Here is a 20,756-nt window from a genome sequence, read left to right as displayed (position 1 = left end):
GATCTTCCTGTCCACCTTCCCCTCTTCTCATCGGCCTTTTCTCGCGAACCTCATCACGCATCGATCGCTCATAGAGCGATTTATCATCGATCCGTAGGTAGGAGCCAATAAGTCCGTTCACCAAGAGGCAAAGTCGTTCGTTAAAGTCCACGAGATCGGCAATAACTGCCGTCGGTGATCGTATCCCGAGATTGTCAAGACCGGCCAATCGAGAGTCCCGATCGCGAATCGCCGTAAAAACGACACCGGACAGCTGAGACCCGGCCGTTCCCGAGGGATCGCGAAAATCATTAAAATCGATCGACCAGCGCTACATCGCGACCGCGTGGAATCGACCGAGTGCCAGGAACGACCCCTGGAGTATCGGAGATCACAGCTGCATTAGGTTGGCCGCAGGTGCAGAAGATATCCGCCGGGATATCCGAGGATCTACCGGATCGCACTCTGAATTTCATGTTCTCGTCCCGATGCAAGAAGCCCTCTTAAGCCGCTGCAACGCTTTCCAACTCGTTGCTTCAACCCTCCGAGAGAAAAAAGAAGAGAAGAAAAAGAAAGACGGGCCCAAAAACAACGACGAGAAAAGGGATGTTCCTCTTAACGAATTTGTTCCTCGAAGACACTACCGATGTTCGCGCAAGAGGTGCAACCTGCAGGGCGTTTGCGGCTCGAAGAAAACGGACGTGGTCATTAATTCGCTCCTAAAGAGTTGCCACGAGTTCAGTGACCTTTGAGGACGTTCGAAATTCAGGATTTTCTTGAGAAAAACTGACGGAAATGTATTTTCTTAAATGTCTACGAGTATATGCTCTTAAATACGTGAGCAAACCTTTATTCGAGACGTCATCTTGGAACACCTTTGGGGCGAAAGTCATGCGATTTGGGTTGTTCCGCACATTTTGCATCGGATTGGATTGCATGGTTGCAAATTTTTTTAAATAGCTCAGAGTACCGCTAAGAAGTTTTCAATTCCATTCGAATGGGACAACAAGAAGAAAATGCATATATAGGTTTTTTAAAACGTGGGAGCTAACCTAACAACAACGTATAAAGAAACTTTGTAAAAAAAAATACGAACCGGTAATTTTCTTCACCTACATTGTACATGGAATGTAAATATTCCACATTCCACCCGAAGGAAATAAATGAGCAGCTTACACGTTGAAACCGTCATCTCGTAAATGAAAATATTCCTTTTTCTACTATATTACAAACCAGGATCGAAACTCGTCTCTACTCCGAACTGCCTCGTAAAGAAAACAATTCAATATATACCCCACGATCAAGGAATAATTATTCTAAAAATGCATACCAATCCAATACAAATTTACAACTGTGCATACAGAATCTTTACAGATACAACGGTGTTATCTGGGTTGTAGGACAACTCAACGTACATCCCCTAGTTTTACGTCTGCGCCATATATAGCCTACAAAGTATCCAACCATATAACAAGTGCCACTGATATACGAACGATGCGATTCTCCATATTCTACGATGATTTTTTAGGTTATGTAAAGTGGCGCCAACCGCGGCGCCCGATGAGACAGCAGCGACGCATGCGCGGAAGGTAGCTAGATCACTTATCTACGTCGCGATGTCTCGGGCCCGCTTCGGAGGGCGAGCCCAGCTTGCGGGACCACTACATGGATGTCCAAACCAGTCGACACCTACGCCAGAACTAACTAACGAGCTCTCCTAGCCGGCCGTCATCGACAGCCGCGGCGGGGCAGTAGCCCGGCACCAAAAAAGGGTGAAAAGAGGAGCGAGCGAAAAGAAAAGAGCGGACAAAATCCGAGCTTGGATCTCCGTTTGTTTACATAGGCGTGAGTGGCGTGTGGATTTTTCCAAGGAGGATCGTATGTCGACGAAGAGTCGAGTTACCTTACACGCCGCGTGGCTCTCGGCAGCTCTGCCATCTACTAGGCGCTCTCGTTCGGTAACCCTTCTGCCTCGTTCCCAGTCTCGCGCATGCGCGACTCGAGTCCGCCTCGCAGTCTCCGCAGCTGGCCGCGAGAGGCGCTGCCGAGGGCGGCGCGGCGGCGGTGGGAGGAGGACGGAGAGAGTGGCCGAGGCACGCGGACGAGAGAGACGGTGCGACCCGTGTCGCCGCGAATCGGGCTCCTCTTCCTCCTTTTGGCGCTGGCCCGATCTCTCGGCGACCCGGACCGCTCGATACGCACAAACTATCACGTTGCAACCGCGCCCACCGATTATTCTTCAAAGCGGGCCGTTTTTTTCAGGGGGAAAAGACCGGTAGATCCGAGGATCGAGCGAGGGAGGGCGACGGATGCCGCCAACCGACCGCGGAAAAGAGACGCGCCGAGGGGTGCCACTTGCCGGGATGTAATGACACGGTTCCGATACCGCGAGCGGTAGTGGGTGCCGTGATTTAAACAATATACGTGCATACGTACGCGCGCTGAAATAATTTAAACGCGTGGCAAGAGACGCGGCAACGTCTCGAACGAGATCACGGCCCTCAACGGAACGCTACATCCGTTTATTCTAAACGTCACTCGGCGCACGTTTCATTTTCTACGGATACGTACCCTAGCGGCCATTGAAATTTTAACGGCTAGAAATATCGCGAAAAATTACACTAAATTTTTGCCTAGGAGTCAACCTTTTTGATAGGTTTATTAGGGTTGGACCATTTGAAACCGGAAATTTAGCAAATCCAAGAGTTTTTTCAGAATGAATTAAACCGTGACCGTACAGCAATATACGTTGCTCGGTTCGACGTTTTAAATAAATTGCTACAACCGTAGTAAAGCGATAAAGAAACGTGAAGGAAAGTTGTTTTCGGCATTGGGGCGAGAATCCTGAGAATTTAAGAAATCCGATTACTGACCGTATGAGATTGAATCTAATGTGACATGATGTATGTACGCAACACTGTTTAAATCTAAAAATATCATTAATTTCTTAGATGCCTTCGTTAATGTTGCAATTACAATAGCCACCAGAGTATATCCGAGCTGGATGTTTGTTGTCCGTCGAAGGGGATTTAGTTACTTGTTCATTATCGTTATTTTCGATTGAAAGTTAATCGAGACGTCTTCCCGTTCTTTATAGGGCTGGCCGGCATCAAATGGCTGGCCGAACCTGACGTCGAAGAAAGAAGATCGATTTAAGGTATTTCGCGTATTACTTAGAGTATTTCATATTACTGCCTCTCTATATTTATTTAATCCCGTAAAAAAAAGAGTGGAAAAAATTCGTTTACGGATGGTTTTAAGCTTCGGTCACGAGCTTTACGGGAATGCCACGGGTGTTCCCTCTTCCTCTCCAGCTTCTATCGGTATATCTCTTTCCCGTTTCTCTCTTCTGTCCCCCTCGTCCTCGTTTTCCCGTCGGGCTCTTCGTCTCTCTCTTTCGCGGAGTCGTCGAGCGGATACCTAAGGTAAAACGAATCACGCGGCGCACGAGCCGAGCGCTCGTAAATTCTCACCTTCGCATAAATAAACTGGAAATCGCCGGGTATCATATCCATACCGAAAGTTTAAGTGCCATTAATTATTAATAATTACGCCCGTGCCCCATTGTACGTTTCCCTCGTAAGTGCCGGGGGCTCCGGGTGGACGCCATCTTCAGCGCGAGGAAAATGGAACCGCTCTTCGCTCAAAAGATGGAACTTGCTCGACGCCATTGTGAAAACCGCGGAACGAGAAGTCGTAGTTCGAAGTAAAAGACGAAAGAGGCAGGAATGGAAGAGATCTAAGTTTAACACTCCTGTAATATCCCAAACACTGCCTAACTATCAAGAAGACGAGCTATTCATTATGGATCCGACGTTAGGAAGGAAGAAAATTTATTTTTTAAAAGGAACATCATATCCAAGCCGACGCCAAGTATTCAACACTTCTTAATCCGAATGCAAAGCGACGACAGCTACCTCCGTGTTGCTTCGACCTATTAGATATTAAAAAATGGTTCATTTACTGTTCGTCTTGGACGATGCTCACCCCTGCCATCAAACAGGAGTTTCAGGGCCTAAATTTTCGGAGGCCTCGATCCTTTCGGCGCACAAAGGCCCCAGAGGTTGTTGCGGATAATGCCGCCGCCGATTTGCCAGTCATCCTTCCTGGCCCACTTGTTAATTACGCGTACATGGTAAGATCGTAGGGTAGAACGTTAACATAGGCGCCAAGCTGCAGAAGCCTCGGTTGATTCGGGGCCCGAGGGCACCAGGGGGACCAACACGGCGGAGCTTTCGGTCGCGGGCTCCCTCGACGTATCCGCCCTGCTGAAATCGGCGTTTCTTGCCGAGCAAAGCTTTAGTCCATCGCGAAGCGAGCTAAAGTTAAGCGCAGACGTGTAATCTTCCTAGCTAGCCACTGGGCGGGATAATGATACGCTCCTGAGCGACGCAACGGGTTACAGACTTACAGGAGAAGTCGCGTTAACCGTGCTCGAGGTAGCTGATCTCGATTTGAGGGCCTGGGCCTCGTAGATGGTGCTTTTATCCGGCGTACACCGACGCGTTCTGGGCATACGATGTGGGAAACCCAAATGCAACCAAGCACGAGGCCTGAATTTGGGCTCTTTGTGTTTATATATGCCACAAACTCGAATACGACGATTAACGATCTTTAAAAGTCCAATCGAACGTAAAATCCAAGACGTTGCAGTTGCACTACAATCCCCTACTTTAGCTAATGCAATGAGTACCGAGAAGAAATCAAACTCAACGACGCATCAAGTGCAGCAAATTGTTAACGCGAAGATTTGCTGGTGAACTTCTGTGGCAAATAATCAAACGCTTATCAATGACCAAATGGATTATAAACCTAGTGGGGAAGTCGCGTTAATTGAACTTGGAACAGGTGATTTTGATTTTATGACTCAGGGTTCGTGGATGGTGCTTTTATGTAACATACACCTTCGTGTTCTGCACGTATGATGGATGCCGGCTGAATGCAACCGGACACGACGACTGATTCGTTGTATTCGTCTATGTGAAAATTCGGATTCGTTGTGTTCGTCTATGTCAAAAACTCAAAGATGATAATAATCTTTGCAAATCCTTCCAGGCATAAAACTCAAGGAAATATTGCAATTGCATTAAAATTCCACGTTTTAGTTGACGTGGAGGGTATTAAAAAGAAGGCACACTCAACTATGCAACGATGCAGCAATTTTTAGCGCGACTTCCTGGTCAACTCCTACGTCAGGTAATCATATGCACCCGAGTAACCAAACGGATTGTAAGATTCTACTGAACTTAAGGTAGTAGATTTTGATTTCAAGACTTGGGCCTCTAGATGATGCTTCTACGTGTCATACACCCCAACGATAATGCCAACTGAACGTAACCGAGGTCGAAAACTGAATTCGGATTCGTTGCGACTATTTAAATCGTCACCTCGCCAAGACGGCACAATAATTTCTCGAGGTCCTTGGCGCGTAAAAACTGACGAAACGTGATGGCTGCACGAACAATTCGTTCTTTTCGCCGAAGTAAAGGTTATCGGGCCGGAGTTAAGACCAACAACGCGTCGAGTGCAGCAAGCTCTTAGCGCAAAGGCTTACTGATCCGATTCTACGCCAGGTAATCATACGCTCCTGAGCAACCCAACGGGTTATAGACTTACAGAAGAAGTCGCATTAACCGAGCTCGAGGTAGTCGATCTCGATTCGAGAGCCCGGGGTTCGCGAAGATTGCTCTTATACGATATGTACCGGCACATACAACGCGGTGAATACCGTACGATGTATTCCATCCGAATCCAACCAGGCACGTATCCGACTTATTTCAAAGCCGAAACATAAACCTTAATGACCTTAAAAAATGAAGTGTCCCGACTTCTGGAAATTCTGTGGCATACATTCTTTAGTATTCGCTAAAATTGGTATTATTTGCCAAAATAGGGATTTCAGAGCCGAGCTGAAATCCAACGATTATTCCGGTTCTACCCTGGGATAGTCGCAAGTCTCGGGGAAGGGTCGATTCTAGAGGGGCATCCCTACATCCGCATGCAAGCTCGGCAGACCGACCATACCCTTAGGCTTCTAGAGACTCCTTCGTAGGCAGAGACTTAACGATGTTACCCCATAAAAAGGAAAAGAAAAACTAGAGACCGTACATAAAAGCAGGCGTATCGTCGCCTTAATGCTTAAAGTTGTATGTACCAAGCTCCTCCGTGTACGGCTACTTAACGACGGGGGGATGGTACCGTACCCGATGTCATATAAGTTCCCTCTAACCCTGTAGTTTCCTACGACTTTGCGAAGTTGCACAGAAAATTGCATAACTTGATAAATCCAGAGCGGCTCGTTCGAGATGGAGTCTCGTGTTGTGAACTAGTTTATACTATGAATAATTACGTAAAAGGTATCACTCGCGATGAGAATCGTTGGGGTGACGATAAAAAGATGCGCGTACACTTTGTCGTAGGTCGCAATACGTCTTCTTAGGCTGTATACATGTATCCCCGGACAAAGCTCAGCAGAGGCCGACGTACCGCAATCGATTACACGCTTCTTAATTCTGCACCCAGGAGTTTTTCCACCCCTCGGGTCGAATCGACTCGCTGCAAGTAGAGCACCTTGAAAGTTAAGTAAGCGACTGGGTACCGAGGGGCAAGCTCGAGTTACCCGCTCGCCACCCTCTCCGGCCCTCGGCAATGCACTTTTGCTAGAGAGCCGCATCCCGTGTACAGAGTGCAGAGTGCGGAGTACGGGCCTGGTGCATCGTGCAACGACCTTGCAACCACTTGCATCAATAAAGCCACTGCCAAAGGCAGTGCGGGGCTGATTATTATTACAGGTACCGAGCAACTTCTTGCACACCGAGATAGGTACCCTCGCATCCCAGACTTCTCCCAGGGCTTAAATTACAAACCTCGAATAGGCAAACGAAGACGTTTATCGGAGAAGGAAAAGGGTCGCGGCTTATTTCCTGCACTTTTGTCCCTGACCTCGTCAAAGTAGACGATGGACTTCGACTAACGGTCCCCGAGAAGAACTTCCCTAAGTTGCATTGGAATTATTCATCGTTCCCTCGTGTTTATACTTCTGGTACACGTAAAGTAGATTTTTAGTCCTTAAAACTGGTAAATTGAAGCTTAATCGAGGAGACACTTTACAGGGGTTGTTGCCGACAAGGACCCAAAGTCCTTAAAACTGGTAAGTTAAAGCTTAATCGAGGAGAAACTTTAGAGGGGTTGTTGTGGACAAGGACCCAAAGAGCTGGGAAGAAGTCATCTTTGCCGGAGTCCGCGGCATCGAATCCCAATGATGCGCCAAGAGTTACAACCGAATGCACCGATCCTACAATTCAACGGCACGAGCTACCTTACGGATTCGAAGATAATGAAAAGACCGCTTAAAGGCCCATAGGCGAGGACGATGAGCCCGGTGGAGGAATCTCTATACCCTGTGATTTGCTAGACCAGATACGCCCCCCTTGTGACCCGAACTCGCATTCCGTGGATGCCATTCTCCCGAAGCGAATTCCCGAAACGAATTTCGTTAACTTGTGTCGACGCTACCGTTTACTCTTAGCATCTGTGAAATAATCTTGTAGGCGTTGAAACTAATTCTTTGTTAATCGAGAAGAAAGATCGAGGCGGCTCGTCAAGCTCGAAAGATCCAAAGAATAGGAAGATCCGGTCCGCACGTCGTCAGGGTATCGATAATGCCCCAAGAGTTGCAGCCGAATAGTAATTGTGCGTTTGTGGAATAACCTTATAGGTGTTGAAATTAACTTTTTGATAATTGAGAAGAAAAATGGAGGCGGCTCGTCGAGCTCAAAAGATCCAAAGAATAGGGAGAAGATCTGGCCCGCACGTCGTCAGGGCATCGATGATGCACCAAGAGTTGCAGCCGAATAGTAATCCTATAATCCGGCAGCGCGGGCTACCTTATACATACGAGGATAATGAAAAGTCCGCTTAAAGGCCCATAGGCGAGGATGATGAGCCCTGCAGAGGGATCCCTATACCCTGTGTTTTACTATGGCGGATACGCCCTCCTTGTGGCCCGATCTCGCATTCTGGAAATGCAAATCTCCCGAAACGAGCGGATACCCGAAATGAAGGGATGCAACGCACCGAGCTAACCGTCGGTTTCCTCACTCGCTCGCCCTGCCTCTGTCTTGCCTCGTCTGGGACATGTAAAACAGCGAATGCGATTTCGACTCGGGACCCTGCCTACTTTCGGCTCTTCTCTCACGCTCGCCGAACCGAATTTCTGAACCACCTCTCCGAGTACTCCTGCCTTGACTTGGAATCGCCTTATCCTGCCTTGCAACGATTTCAATGGAAACGCCTTCCCTTTTTTATTCATATTTAATGATGACAACACAGACTAGATGTGCGGTTAAATAAATGTGCGATGAAATGTTGAACATGCGTTACGATCGAATATCGGCTCGATGGATCACTCCTTTCCTGTTTAATATATTCTCCGGTTTGGCATGAAATAAACGGTATAATTACGTTTATGCATCGAACAGATGACAAATAGTTTTGTCTTGGAAAAAGGAGCAGACTCGGCAAGGACTCAGTTTCTATGTCCGGTGGTAGTTACCGTAACCGAGAAAAGAGCTTGCTCTTCAGCCCTGACCGTTCGTAATGACGCTCATCAAGGCTCTCTTTCCTTCCCCTGCATCCCCGTTACCCCTGGGTCTTTCTCTAGGTCGCATAAGTCCAATAAACGGACGACAATACAGCGTGATGTAATGACGGAGGATAAGAATACTGCTCCGGGCGCCGGAAGTACTAACTACGGAACACTACGAGTCACGTAATCTCTTGAAGATATCTCCAATTTGCTGAAATTCCCTCGTCGGAATTTTCTTAGAAACCGATTAGCCCCTGTTTCTTCATTTCGGCGATAAGTGGAGATGCGCAGGAATAGAGCAAACCTATTTCCTAGGACGAGCATGAATTCTGATTAAGCCGAGTCAGGTTTTCAGGACAGTCATGATCGACGTATAGCATTTGAGTTTTTCACTGACACCGCAGTGATTTTCATCTTGACATAGGAAAGTATCGATACCTATATTATCAAATAACGCGTCAAAACGAAGACAAGGGAATGGTGTCTACAATTTCTTTGATTGATTAATCGGGGGAATACCCGGCCAAGCGTTAGGTCATCGCTGGCTTGAAATCTTCATCCTAACCATGCGCTTAACGTCTTAACTTGCTGCCCATTCTTAGCACCGTTCATTCGGTCCATTCATTTTTTATTAATCTCCCCGCAGGGCTGAAAGCCGTCGTCCGTATTAGAAACGTGTCGGGTCAGGTATCTGGCCAAAGACTTGAAACAATGGCGACCAGTCGGCGTTCACGGCTAAACAAATCGCGACTAATAAGTGGTTGATGCATGGCGGCGAGTTGGAGGGGGGCCAATACATAAAAATAAGATAAATTTTACGCTCGGCTGGTGATGAATGGCGGGATGAATTATTGAATAGTTAAACACACAGCGCCGTACCGGGGCCGGCTGGACCGCAGCATCTCGAAGCGGGCCTCGGAGATGCATCGCCACTTGCCAGGGCCGCCTGACTTCGTTCCCGGAGCCACGAATTTCTTCTGGTAATTCGCTTTTTCCAAAATCGTCACCTTTCAATGATCCTCCTCGATAACGTTCCTTCCTAAACAATCATGATTCATTCTGCCAATAGTCCCTCGGTCTTCGATCAGGAAGCAACGTTCCTCGTCACTCGCAAAACTTGCAGATACGGAGAGGCGAAGTAGGTTCTTGAAAATGTTCAAATAATTGTGGAATTCTTAGGAACGTAATTTCCACATCTGATATTTCCAGAGACCGATGTTCGCTATGACGAAAGTTTGGCTGACAGTCCGGATATGATTACAGGAAAGACAATGCTCATCTGACATTCAATCAACAGATACCTTCAATGAACATAATGTGCTATTCCGTCAGACCCGCGTTTCAACACTTCCTCGTTATTTCAACTGGCCAGTTGCGTTAATTGGAAACAAGCTCTGCAGTATCCAAAGTGCAATTATAACAAGAATTGCTATCTCTTCGCGTTTCGTGGTCAACGTTCGTCAACGTTGTGAAAACGTTCAATGAGCAAAACTTCAACGTTTCGGCTTGTTCGCGTCCGTTCGTCCGTTCCTACTCTCCTACAGAGGTAAAATGATGATCGATGAAAAATACGCACTTGGTCAGGATCTTCCGAGTAACGAAAGAAACCCACCTTGGTCAAGAACGCGATGAAAGTAAAACGTCCATTCATGAGGCCCAGTGTTCCAAGTCGAAGGCAATGAACGCAACCTCGTAAACAAGAGGGGGGCCAGAGGGGCGCCTAATTTTTTACAGGGCAGTAAAATCGGCGGTGCTCGCGAGCCGAGGAATCGCGTCGAGTTTGGGTCCTCCGGGCACTTTGGGCCCGAGAAGTGGCCGAGTGCCGAGTTTGGACCAGGCCCAGCTCGAGTCCGACCCTGCGGCATAAATTCACCTGCACGTTTCACTTCGTTATGGCTCTATTCACGGTACTCCGTAACCTTTTCGCGGACGGGCCTTAAGCGGACCGGAACGACCCAACAGAGATATTCCACGGACGCCGCGAAAACCCCCAAAAGAGACTTCGAACGTCACCGCGAACTTGGGCTTTTCCTATTTCTCGTCCGATCGTGTCCTATCCCATGTCGAATAGACCCGGTCAACTTCAAAGAGCATTAAAACCGGTCCTTTTTCTTGATAAACGTGCCGAAGTTATAATGTTTCATCCTTCTTCATAAAGTTCAGGTGGATACTATTTGAAACCTTGGCAAGTGTACGTCCGGGTGAAAGAATTAATTTTTTCATAGGAGCGGTATTGATTCGACGGTGATGTGAAATTTGACGTATAGTCCGATGATTGTAGTCAGGAAACAAAATCATGGAACGGCATTACTCCGGATTGAACTCATCGGTGATCGTTTCTGGAAGAGAACTTTGGACTATCTGGATCACTCGAACGATAGGAGTTTGGCTTTAGTGGAAAAACTTGAAATCCACTGGCAGTCATTCGAGATGAGCGTTCCCGATGGACGTTTAATCGTCCGTGGAGACGATCCGCCGGAATTCGTCCCGGTTCATTGGTCTCGGATAATTTGCGCGGGGATAATTCACTGAAGAAGCACCGGAGTGCATGGTAATGCTCGGCAATCGGGCGTGCGACACGGGCTATCGTTGTAATTGGTTGCGAGGTGTTAAATCTGCTGGGTGTGGCCGGTTATGGGAGTTACGAGCCATCCGCCGATATAATGGTCTCGTCTCAAGAGAGCGAAATGCATATGACCCCGAGGAGAGGGGGCCCTATAAAGTTACGATACGTAGGTACGTATAAAATGTGGTGGGAAAATAAAAGTCATTGCCTTAGCGGCCGAATTAATAAGCGACTGGTACATAGCTTTACGATAGGCACATAGAAAACACCAAGGATTGAAATTTAAAATGTAAGGAACGAATAAGGCGAATAATTGCGAAACCTTTGAAGCTGCCATAATTGGGTTCATAGGGGTTCAAAAATCAACCAGGGGGATGATGCGCTGTAATTTCTGTTCCGTATAATTAGAAACGCTCTTTGTTAACGGCCAACCATATTGTCGCCCTAGGATTGGATCAAGCATGCAGAAGACGAAAGGTTCGCGAACCGAAGGATCGGAGCAAAGGTCTCGGGAACAGGTTCATTACAAGGCCATAAACTGATGTTAGAAGCCCATAAGGATGCTGGGCAATTACTTAAAGGCTAATCAGCCCAAACCCAAGCCGATGCGGTCCATCGGTCGTGCATTGACCCCTTTCTCGAAGGTTCTTCAACTTTTGCCATTAGGCACCTATGGGGAGATCGCAGACGTCAAACTTCATCCTCTACGGAGCGGTGGATCAAACGACCGAAGAGGCTCAACGATTTGGAAGATACTCGACTTTTGATAATCTTGTCCAAACGATACCTGAATTTCATCGCGCCTCACAGAAAGTGTCATTCTTTTTGCGAGAACGTGTGCTTTTATCGAATGGACTCGCATCTAGAGCCTCCTAACATCAGAAATAAAGCTCGGGAAATGAATGGTTTACTTTACTGACAAAGCTTACGAGTCACGGAGTAATTTCTTTAGATACTGTTAAGGGACTCGCCTTGTAGAAAAACTAGAAAGACGCCAACTAAGATGCCGACTTACCGATGAAGGACTTATATTGAAATGTCGCCCTTTTCTATGTACGGCCTAGCTAGCCTAAATCGTCCAGATGGAGAATCAGACAAAATTACGTTGATGCATAAATAAATTTTAAGTAGATCCTAGCTAGGCGTTGACAGGGGAAGCTTAGATAAATTTGGCTTGGATGTTATATTAAACCCTAATTAGGTCTTAACTTGATATTAACCGGGAAAAGGTGTCGCATGGAGGACCAAATCCTACCCAGGACCTATGCAAAAAATAAAATCTGCAAGGGCGCTAGTTTGGAAGTAGTTAGAATGCCAACTTATCAATGTAGGATCTACACTAGATGTCACGCTTTCCTGTGTATGGCCTAGCTAGGACATCCTATGTCGGCTCAATAAAGGAAGAATCGGACGAAATCCCGATGATGCATAATTAAATTTTAAGTAGGTTCTAACTAGGTGCTATCGGGGAAAGCTTCGATAAAATTATCTTGGGTGACTAATTAAATGCTAATTAGGTTTTAAGTTGACGGTAAAAGTAGTCTTATATGGAGGACCAAGTCCTACCCAGGGTCTACCTTGGCCATGGTTGGGAATTCTTAATGAAAAGTCCTACCTGGAGCCTAGATAATCTCCAGGATTTCCTGGTAAGTTTTTCACATGGGTCGACATCAAAGAGACTTTTGATAATCAAAACCTGACGATGCCGATGCTCGAAACTGTCGCATTCCTTCAACAGATGGGAATACGCGCGTTTCCTTCGACTGGTCGACGAAACGGGAAGGCTGGGGTTAGGAGCACCCTGAAAAGAGAGCTGACAGTCAGATAGTCCTCGGACTGACTAAAGTATAATCAGGTTCGACCGAGTCCGCAGTCGGTGTGTAATAACAGTAATCCCTCCCTTCGCCGGCAATTTGGCTGTTCGCTCAAAAACTCTCCAAATTATAGAAGCTGCTGTCATTAGCCAGTGGAGGCCGCCAAGAGAGGGCGCATTCCCCGAACCTTCGTAAACTTTTGGGGGAAAAGTTCGAGCGCGAACTGCGCCGAATGCCAGGATCGTTAAAGTCCGCCATTGTCATTCGCCCTTTTAGACCCAGGGCCTGTTCTCCCCTGCCGGCATCGAGCTGACGCGCAAAGAAGGGTTTAGTCGATGCCGAGGGATCTTTTCTTCGATTTGGGCCGTGGCCAATTATACATTTCGTAACGACGAATGCACTTTGCCCGACCTTTCTTACTTTTCGGTCATAACTCAAGGAGTCGCGACTACCTCCGTCCGATCGCAGTGTTGTACGCTTCTGAGATTTTCTTCCCAGGTGTGTGCAACGTGCGAGATCCTTTTTTGTACTAATTAGGTTGTTAAAATTCATGAAAAAAGATGTTGCTCTTTCCGAAGTATCACTTTCTTGTGTCATCGTGATGCAAGCGATATAATTGTAAGTTATATAATATTAAAAAATATTTATTACATCCTCGTAAAGTCACCGTCGAGTGACTTAAACTTAAATCCCAAATATTGAATTTAGTTCCGAAATGTCAATTCACCCGAAACACTTTTTGTGGTGATGGCTCCAAATGTAGAAAATAGACTCTTGTAAACAGGGGAAAAGTACACTATCCGAAAGACCTATAAGGACCAGTTGCACCACATTCAAATTAACATTCTTAATTAAGAATTACCTAACGCTTGATTACAGTTAATCACTCAACTTCGGGTGATTATCTAACAACGATTAACCTAATTTTTGGAACATGGGTTTCATTGAGCCGAGATTAACTAATTTTAATTAAGAAATTTCACACTAATCACTATTGGGGCAACTAGTCGCCGGACATCTTCAAAATAAACAAAAAATAGTGGAATATACGTTTAGAAGTAGGATAATGTGTTTTATACGTTCTAATGACCATCCTTTTTAGGTGAAATTCAACGTTGATGTTGCATCTATTATAAGTTTATGAAACTACAGTTACAATTGCGTAACATGAACGTCGTTTAAACATTTACCATTAAGCATTTATAAGTGAGTATGTAGTCAAAACACGTATCAGATTCTTGGAATAAACAAAATTCGCAAACGTCCTGTTAACGTTATGATCCAAACATAAAAAATTGTTCATAATTGACCTCTGTGGTTTCCATTAAAGTAAAAACGTTAAAATTTGTGTTTCTTTTCGACTAGGAATAAACGCATCGAATACCTACCCGCAACAGATCAACATTTCTTCATAAATATATATTTCATGCAGAGGAACAATCCATGCGCGATTGACCTTGTCTTTTACCCCCACCCTGTATTTCCACTGCGTTTACGTATATAAAACGTGCATTACACCATTTTGTATTTATTGAGCTCGCCGTAACTGGTTTTAGAATTTCTACGAATGTCTACACGGCTTCCCCTTATAGAACCGTTCATTCCTTTTTTGACGGAGCGTCTCTTCTCTTTCAAATCCGCAATTGTCGGCCAAAACGAAACCCTTTTCTCGGTGCATCCTCGAAAGAGGCCGTACTTGCGCTGCGCCGCAGGGCGGCCGCGGTGGGTCAACAACAGTGATTTCGGGCAGCTCTCTGGCCGGTTTAGTTTGCGTCAAAATGGCAGGGCCCAGCAGAGTTCCTGGTTCCCAAAGTGCTCCAGGAGATGGGCCAAAGGGCCAGAAATTTGGGCTGTCCCGAGGGCGATTCACCGCCAGGGAACCCCTCGGCCGAAGCTACGCGAGAGCGCTCGTTTCGGATGGATCACCGATCTTTTGCTTAAAACCCCATTTACCGGGGTTTATCGCTCGTTCGGTCGTTAAGACGGGGCTCGTCCTTTCGGTAAAATAGCTGAGGTGGAACTGCCACTTTGGACGCTTGTCGAGGTTGCGGGAAACGAGAGAAGTCCTCTTCGCCCGACGTTGAGGACGTTTGTCTTTGGGGCCTCATCAGGGAACTCTTGAAAAACTCTGAGATCGTTTTCGAACCTTTTGCTCGGTTACCCTACGGACACCTGGTCCCGGGAAGGAAAAACGCATCCTCGGGTTTGGATTTGAAATTCGGATATCCCGAAGGGACGTGGAAAGGTAATCGCGGCTTCTGATATTGACGACGTCCCGAAGGCAATCGCGACACTTTAGAAATTTCGTTCATTATTTGTTTCAAGCGTGTTCTTAGCCAGGATGTTTTATCCTTCGTCATTTTCTTTCTAACTCGACGTTTTACATTCTTCACCGTTTCCCCTTACTAGAATATTACTTGATTCAACTATCTTTCTCTTTCGCGTAATCCAGGGAAGGAAAAACGCATTCTTGGTCGCGCATTTTAAATTCGAACACCTGGAAGGAATGTGGAAACGTAATCACAGCTTGTAATAGTAACGATGTTCTGAACTCATAGAAATTCGTCATTATCAAATATGAGCTACAGATGCTGCAATTCTTTATCTGCAACGCGTGAGATAAATTTGACTGTATATATGCGTACAAACATTGAGACATTGCATGTACTTAACTTTGTTTCGTATTTAAGTATTTTTTATTTGTTATTGTACACTGCAGATACGAGTTGCAAATGAGGATTCATAAGCAACACCCTCAAGACTCATTTCATGATCTTTTATGAGGCAAATTTGATGCAAACTTTTCATCACTTTGACTATCCGGGGAAGGTAGTCGCGACACCTTGAGGATTATTTTCAACGATTGTTTCAAACACGTCCCTAGCCAGAGTTAATTATTTCTATGTTCCTTTCTTTGCAAATCGACGTTATACTTTCTTCGTCATTTCCTACTTCTAGAGAGTTATTCTATGGTTTTACTTTTCCTCTTCGCCTAACCCGACGACCGGCACCATCAACGACTCGCCAATGTGACCGATCTAACTAAACGACGAGGGAAGATTTAATCGTGTGATAAATGACCCGAAATTTAATACAAGTTAAATTAGTTATTAGACGGGTACGTTCCATTAAAAGTTTCTTGAGGCCGGACGCGTCGCCGCAAGAACAAAAAGGTACATTAATCCTATCGTGACGAGGAAATACCGAGTATCATTGTGCGAGCTATGTACGCAAGGCTGAATGGTTACACATACGAAGAGAGATACGTTATCCATCTCGAATGGAAACTGAAACAATGATGACGATACCCATCACTTTCGGCAAAAATCCCTTTTATAACGCTGCCCAATACTTGTGGTGGATTGGTGATAAATCCCGGTCGAAAATGTTTACCTCGTGTGAGTATTATAAACGCACGTAAGTATTTGAAATATAATACAAAAATTTTAAATAAGAAGATATTAATGAAACCAGTCTCGTCCGAACCTCAACATACATTTATGTCTCTTTTATAGGGTTGAGGTATAAACGAGCATTAAATCGAGATTCGGTTAAACCTCGGAAACCTCAATTTTCAAATATTCCATCGAGCCTCGAGTCATTCTCAATATCTTCCCCTCTACCCCTGTCTCTAGAAACGCACTTTTTAAATAAATTATTAACATAAATTGTAATTTTTAATTTTTCATATTTCAGGTTATACTTTTTACGAGTGAATTATTACATTGTAATCATGTTTCTCTAGGTTTCAAAGTACATAATAAAAAAATCAAAACTATGATCAATTGTTTTCATTTTCCCCATCCTTCTCCAATATCTAATAGTTTGAAGATTTTCAGGACTAACTTGTATGAAATGGAATAACCATGCTGTTCTAAGATGTTTGGTCTTCGATTTAATTTAAACATTACGAAAACTTCGAAGTTCTATCGTGGAAAGTGAACTCTAAGGTTCTTAGTAAACTAAATCAGATTGAACCTTCCGTCTATAAACTAATTAATTAAAAATGGGAAATTAAGAAGTTAGACTGAGATCGGGAATTTTTACTCGTAGACCGCGTGGAGGGAGAAATTGCAGGGCTGAAGAAATCTCCACATATCCCATTAATGGATTGCATTGTACAATATTGTATACACATATATACGTGTATAATACATATATATATGCATATGTATAAGCCAAATACCACACGTTCACTAACTGACTGACTCCAGCCCAAATCCCTGCGCATAAAAACGTGAGATTGGGGGTTAAGTTCCTTTTGTAACATAGATGCTCCCTAAGAAGGAATTTTTCGAAATTCAACCCCTAAGAGGATGAAAAGGGGGTAAAATGTGTTTTTACAAATTTCTTAATATCTCTCAAGCCCGCTAAGATATCGACTTAGTTATTACCTAAAAAAAAGTACACGTACAGTCCTAAAAAGCAATTTCAGAATTTCACCCTAACCAACCTTTCAGGGGGTGAAAAGGGGTAAAGGGTGTTTTTACAAATTTCTACTTGCACATATCGAGGCATGCTGGTGTTCAATATATGATATACCATGCTCACCCACGATTCCGTACTTCATTTAAAAGGTTTTGCGTAGAGGGTATAGGACCCGCGAATTCGTGCGTGTGCTTAGTCGCGGAAGATCAGACAGATTAGAGCGTTCTTCTGGTGGCTTTTCCTTCGTAGCTCGAACCATTCCCCTAGGCTGAGTAACTTCTTACTCCGGATCTCGAGGTTACGGCACCATTGATGACGACGAGAAGAAACGAGAGGCCCGAGGAAGGGCATCCGCAAGTGCCGCGGCGCGCAGGCTTTTTCGCCAAAGCCGGTCTCACACCTGACCAATCAAACTTTCTTCTTCCTGGCAACTTTTAAACCCCCCTAAGGAACCCCAGCAAACGATTAGGGCTAGTTTAATGAGTTCCCTTACTTAGTCAGCAAGGACTATTATTAAGTAGCATAACCTCACAATTTAGCAACAAATCCCGGCCGAGGGCATTACCGATCCCGGATCGCAATACTAGGAAATAATCTCGCGTTCAAACTTTCTTCCGTTACCCTGAGCAAACTTGTACGATGTGCACAATAGTTGCCGGGTTCGGTTAAATGACACCATTTGGTGGGAAAAATATTTTATCTCCCATTTGAAAGCACATATTAAATCGTTCGATATTTACCGTTAAAGAAGACGGTCAAATCCGCGACTCCCTCCTGAACAACCTACCACCTTTTCTAGAAGACCGAAAGTCGTGGGGGAATTTATGGAGCCCTAAGATCGAGGCTAGAAAATTCTCTGGAGGAATGGATACGCGAGGATCGTTTCCAGCTTTTCTGGAGAAATTTCCCGGGGCAAGATGGGCTTTCGAAATTGCTCGGTAAAGGATACCCCCGACAAAAAGGACGAGGGACAACCGCAGGCCGACCTCAGGGCCGGCTACCATGAACGAAAACACATTGCGCGAGAACCGTCCACGCGGAAACGCGCGCCGCTGCCGAAACGAGGCCGCGAGACCGACGGTCGGAATACGAGCCGACCACCAAATAGAGGAGCAATTCCAAAACAAACGATTCAAATCGAAGACTGGCCAAACGGTCCTCGCCCATGCAGTCCTAGAAGACCTCGACTTTAACTCGGCCCCAAGGAACCACCCCCAACATTCGATCTTCAAGGATCTGAGGCTTCCGCGGAGGTCGTTCTTTCCGTACATTTTGGCTTATCTCAATCATTAACATCAGTGCTTTCGAGCCTCGACGACTGCAATCGTCCCAGCAATGTCAATGTTAATGGCAATGTTAACAGCAATGTCGAGAAACATCGACCGTCAAACCCGGTTCCATCTCGGAGGTCAAAAGGTACGATTCGCTCTTCAACTTTCAACCTTTTCCACGACTAGATTCGCATCCGCGTTCCTCAAAAGTTAATTAACCCCTGCCCTACTTCTTTTAAATTCTTCCGTGTACGAAAATAGGCTTGACCAGGGCAGAATGCGAATACCTCGATCGTTCCAAGGAGTTTATTCAGGTGGAATGGAATTTCAAAAAGAACCACCCTACAAAGTGCCCCCAGAATGAAATGAACGGTTCTCTCGGTTTACGTCCCGAGGTCGACGACTAACCTTTTTCCATTCCGACGTCGTCTCTTGGTGGCGTAGACGGTGCCCAGCTGGCTCATCGCGACGGGGTTGTTGGATCCCGACACGGCGGTGGGTGCCGGCGCCGAGGTCGGCGTCATGGTGGCCTCAACGACGGGACTGGGCTGGGGGTGCGAGGCCGTCAGGGTGAGCGTCGACCCTGGTGGGTAACATGTCGCCGTAACGTAATCCGTCGGCGTAAGCGGGGCCGTAGGTGGCCCGCAGATTCCGACGACCCCCGGGCCTACCGGGCCTACCGGGCCACCGCCGACGCCCCCGAGGACCCCCAGCCCTGGGGCTGTTCTGTCCAGGGCGTACACCGTGCAAACCGTGGCACCGCTTCCTGCTGACGGCGTTTCCGCCGTTACGTCATTCTCCGCTGTCGCGACCAACTGCTGTTCGGTCCGATGTTGCAGCGGTGACAGCTGCAACTTCGTGCCGGGTGACAGCCTTGCTGACCGCCTCGCTGACCGGACACAAACCGCCCAAATGGCGATCTAGCCGATCGACACGAGGGCCGAGATGGCAAGTCCCAAGTCCAGGGGTCTGGGTCCCTTGTATCGGGAGGTGGGGGATTTTGTAGAAACTGGATTTCTACGTTGGCCACGAGTGGATCAAAAATGAGAACCGATCGCGCACAACTGCTTTTGGTCCCTGGAAACGTTGATTTGCACGTGGATCAGTGGACTGGTTCGACAGCCGAGAGCGTATCAGGTACACGACGATGGCTTGATCTTAGTTCGGGCCTGTTCAACTTGACGTTTCTTTATAGTTCACGGATTTTAAGAAGGTACCTGGAGATTGGTTTGAACAGGGGAACACGTTCTGCTCCTGAAAGGATCGCTGATTCGTTTCCCGATTTGGAACACTTTTGAACAGGTACCACCTTTCTCATTGCACGATTCTTCTTCTCTCTGGCGGGTTTAACGGCTCATCGGGCTCGATATCTGCGTTGAACGTATTTTAATCTCGCATACGTTTGTTGAATCCGGCACAGATATTTAATATAGTCGTACCAGGAAAGAGTCATTCGACGGTCTGGCGACCGGTGGACAGCTATGAACGAAACAACGCCGACTGCACGGTTGAGCAACGATCGGATCACCGATAATGAGACCTTCCGAGTACGTTCTGTCCCCGGAAGAGTAATAGGTTCACCCGAGCTACCGTACGAATGTATTTACGTTACGAGGGGCCATCAACGCACTTTCTTCCGAACTTGAACATTCCACAGGGTGAAAAAATATCGTAAACTTAGAAGCCTTGAGATCGGCAAAACCCAACCGAATTCAGTCATTGGAGGTTTTGAGTCAGCAGTTCATGATTTCGCAAAGTCCAATTCATCCATCGGCTAGATATTTCTGGGCAGCCACGAACTTCACCGTGTCATTGACTTCGCGGGATCCCGACCCACGCTGTCAAAATGTCTCAAAGTCCTCCGGGTAGTCTCAGTCCTCGTCGGGCGAGGCCTCGCTCGTCATCCGATCTTCCGAAGTTGCCTCCCAATGGCGCAAAGTGGCTCCAACCGGTGTCACGTTTCTCAAAGCTTCCACCCTCGCTGCACCATAACCACCCACGCACGGATCATGGCCTTTGGATGCCAGAGCAAATTCCGGGGCAAGGGAAAACTTGGAACGCACCACCGCGGTTGCCGTCACCGGCGTCACCGTCGTCCCCGGCGACCCTTC

General features: G+C 46.4%; 1 protein-coding gene across 1 annotated transcript in view; it reads right to left on the bottom strand.

The window, feature by feature from the left end:
• Window positions 1-19,124, bottom strand: part of LOC105698359 (aryl hydrocarbon receptor) — a 183,136-nt gene extending 164,012 nt beyond the window's left edge. The window contains exon 1 of the mRNA XM_023434930.1: window positions 19,054-19,124. Coding sequence (XP_023290698.1) covers window positions 19,054-19,109 — 56 coding nt within the window. The 5' untranslated portion in view covers window positions 19,110-19,124. The remainder of the gene's footprint in view (window positions 1-19,053) is intronic.
• Between the last annotated feature and the right edge of the window lie 1,632 nt (window positions 19,125-20,756).

Source organism: Orussus abietinus, unplaced genomic scaffold (genome assembly GCF_000612105.2).
Source record: "Orussus abietinus isolate OABI.00-Male unplaced genomic scaffold, Oabi_2.0 scaffold70, whole genome shotgun sequence".
Classification (NCBI taxonomy): domain Eukaryota; kingdom Metazoa; phylum Arthropoda; class Insecta; order Hymenoptera; family Orussidae; genus Orussus; species Orussus abietinus.
This window is presented reverse-complemented; position numbering and strand designations above follow the sequence as displayed.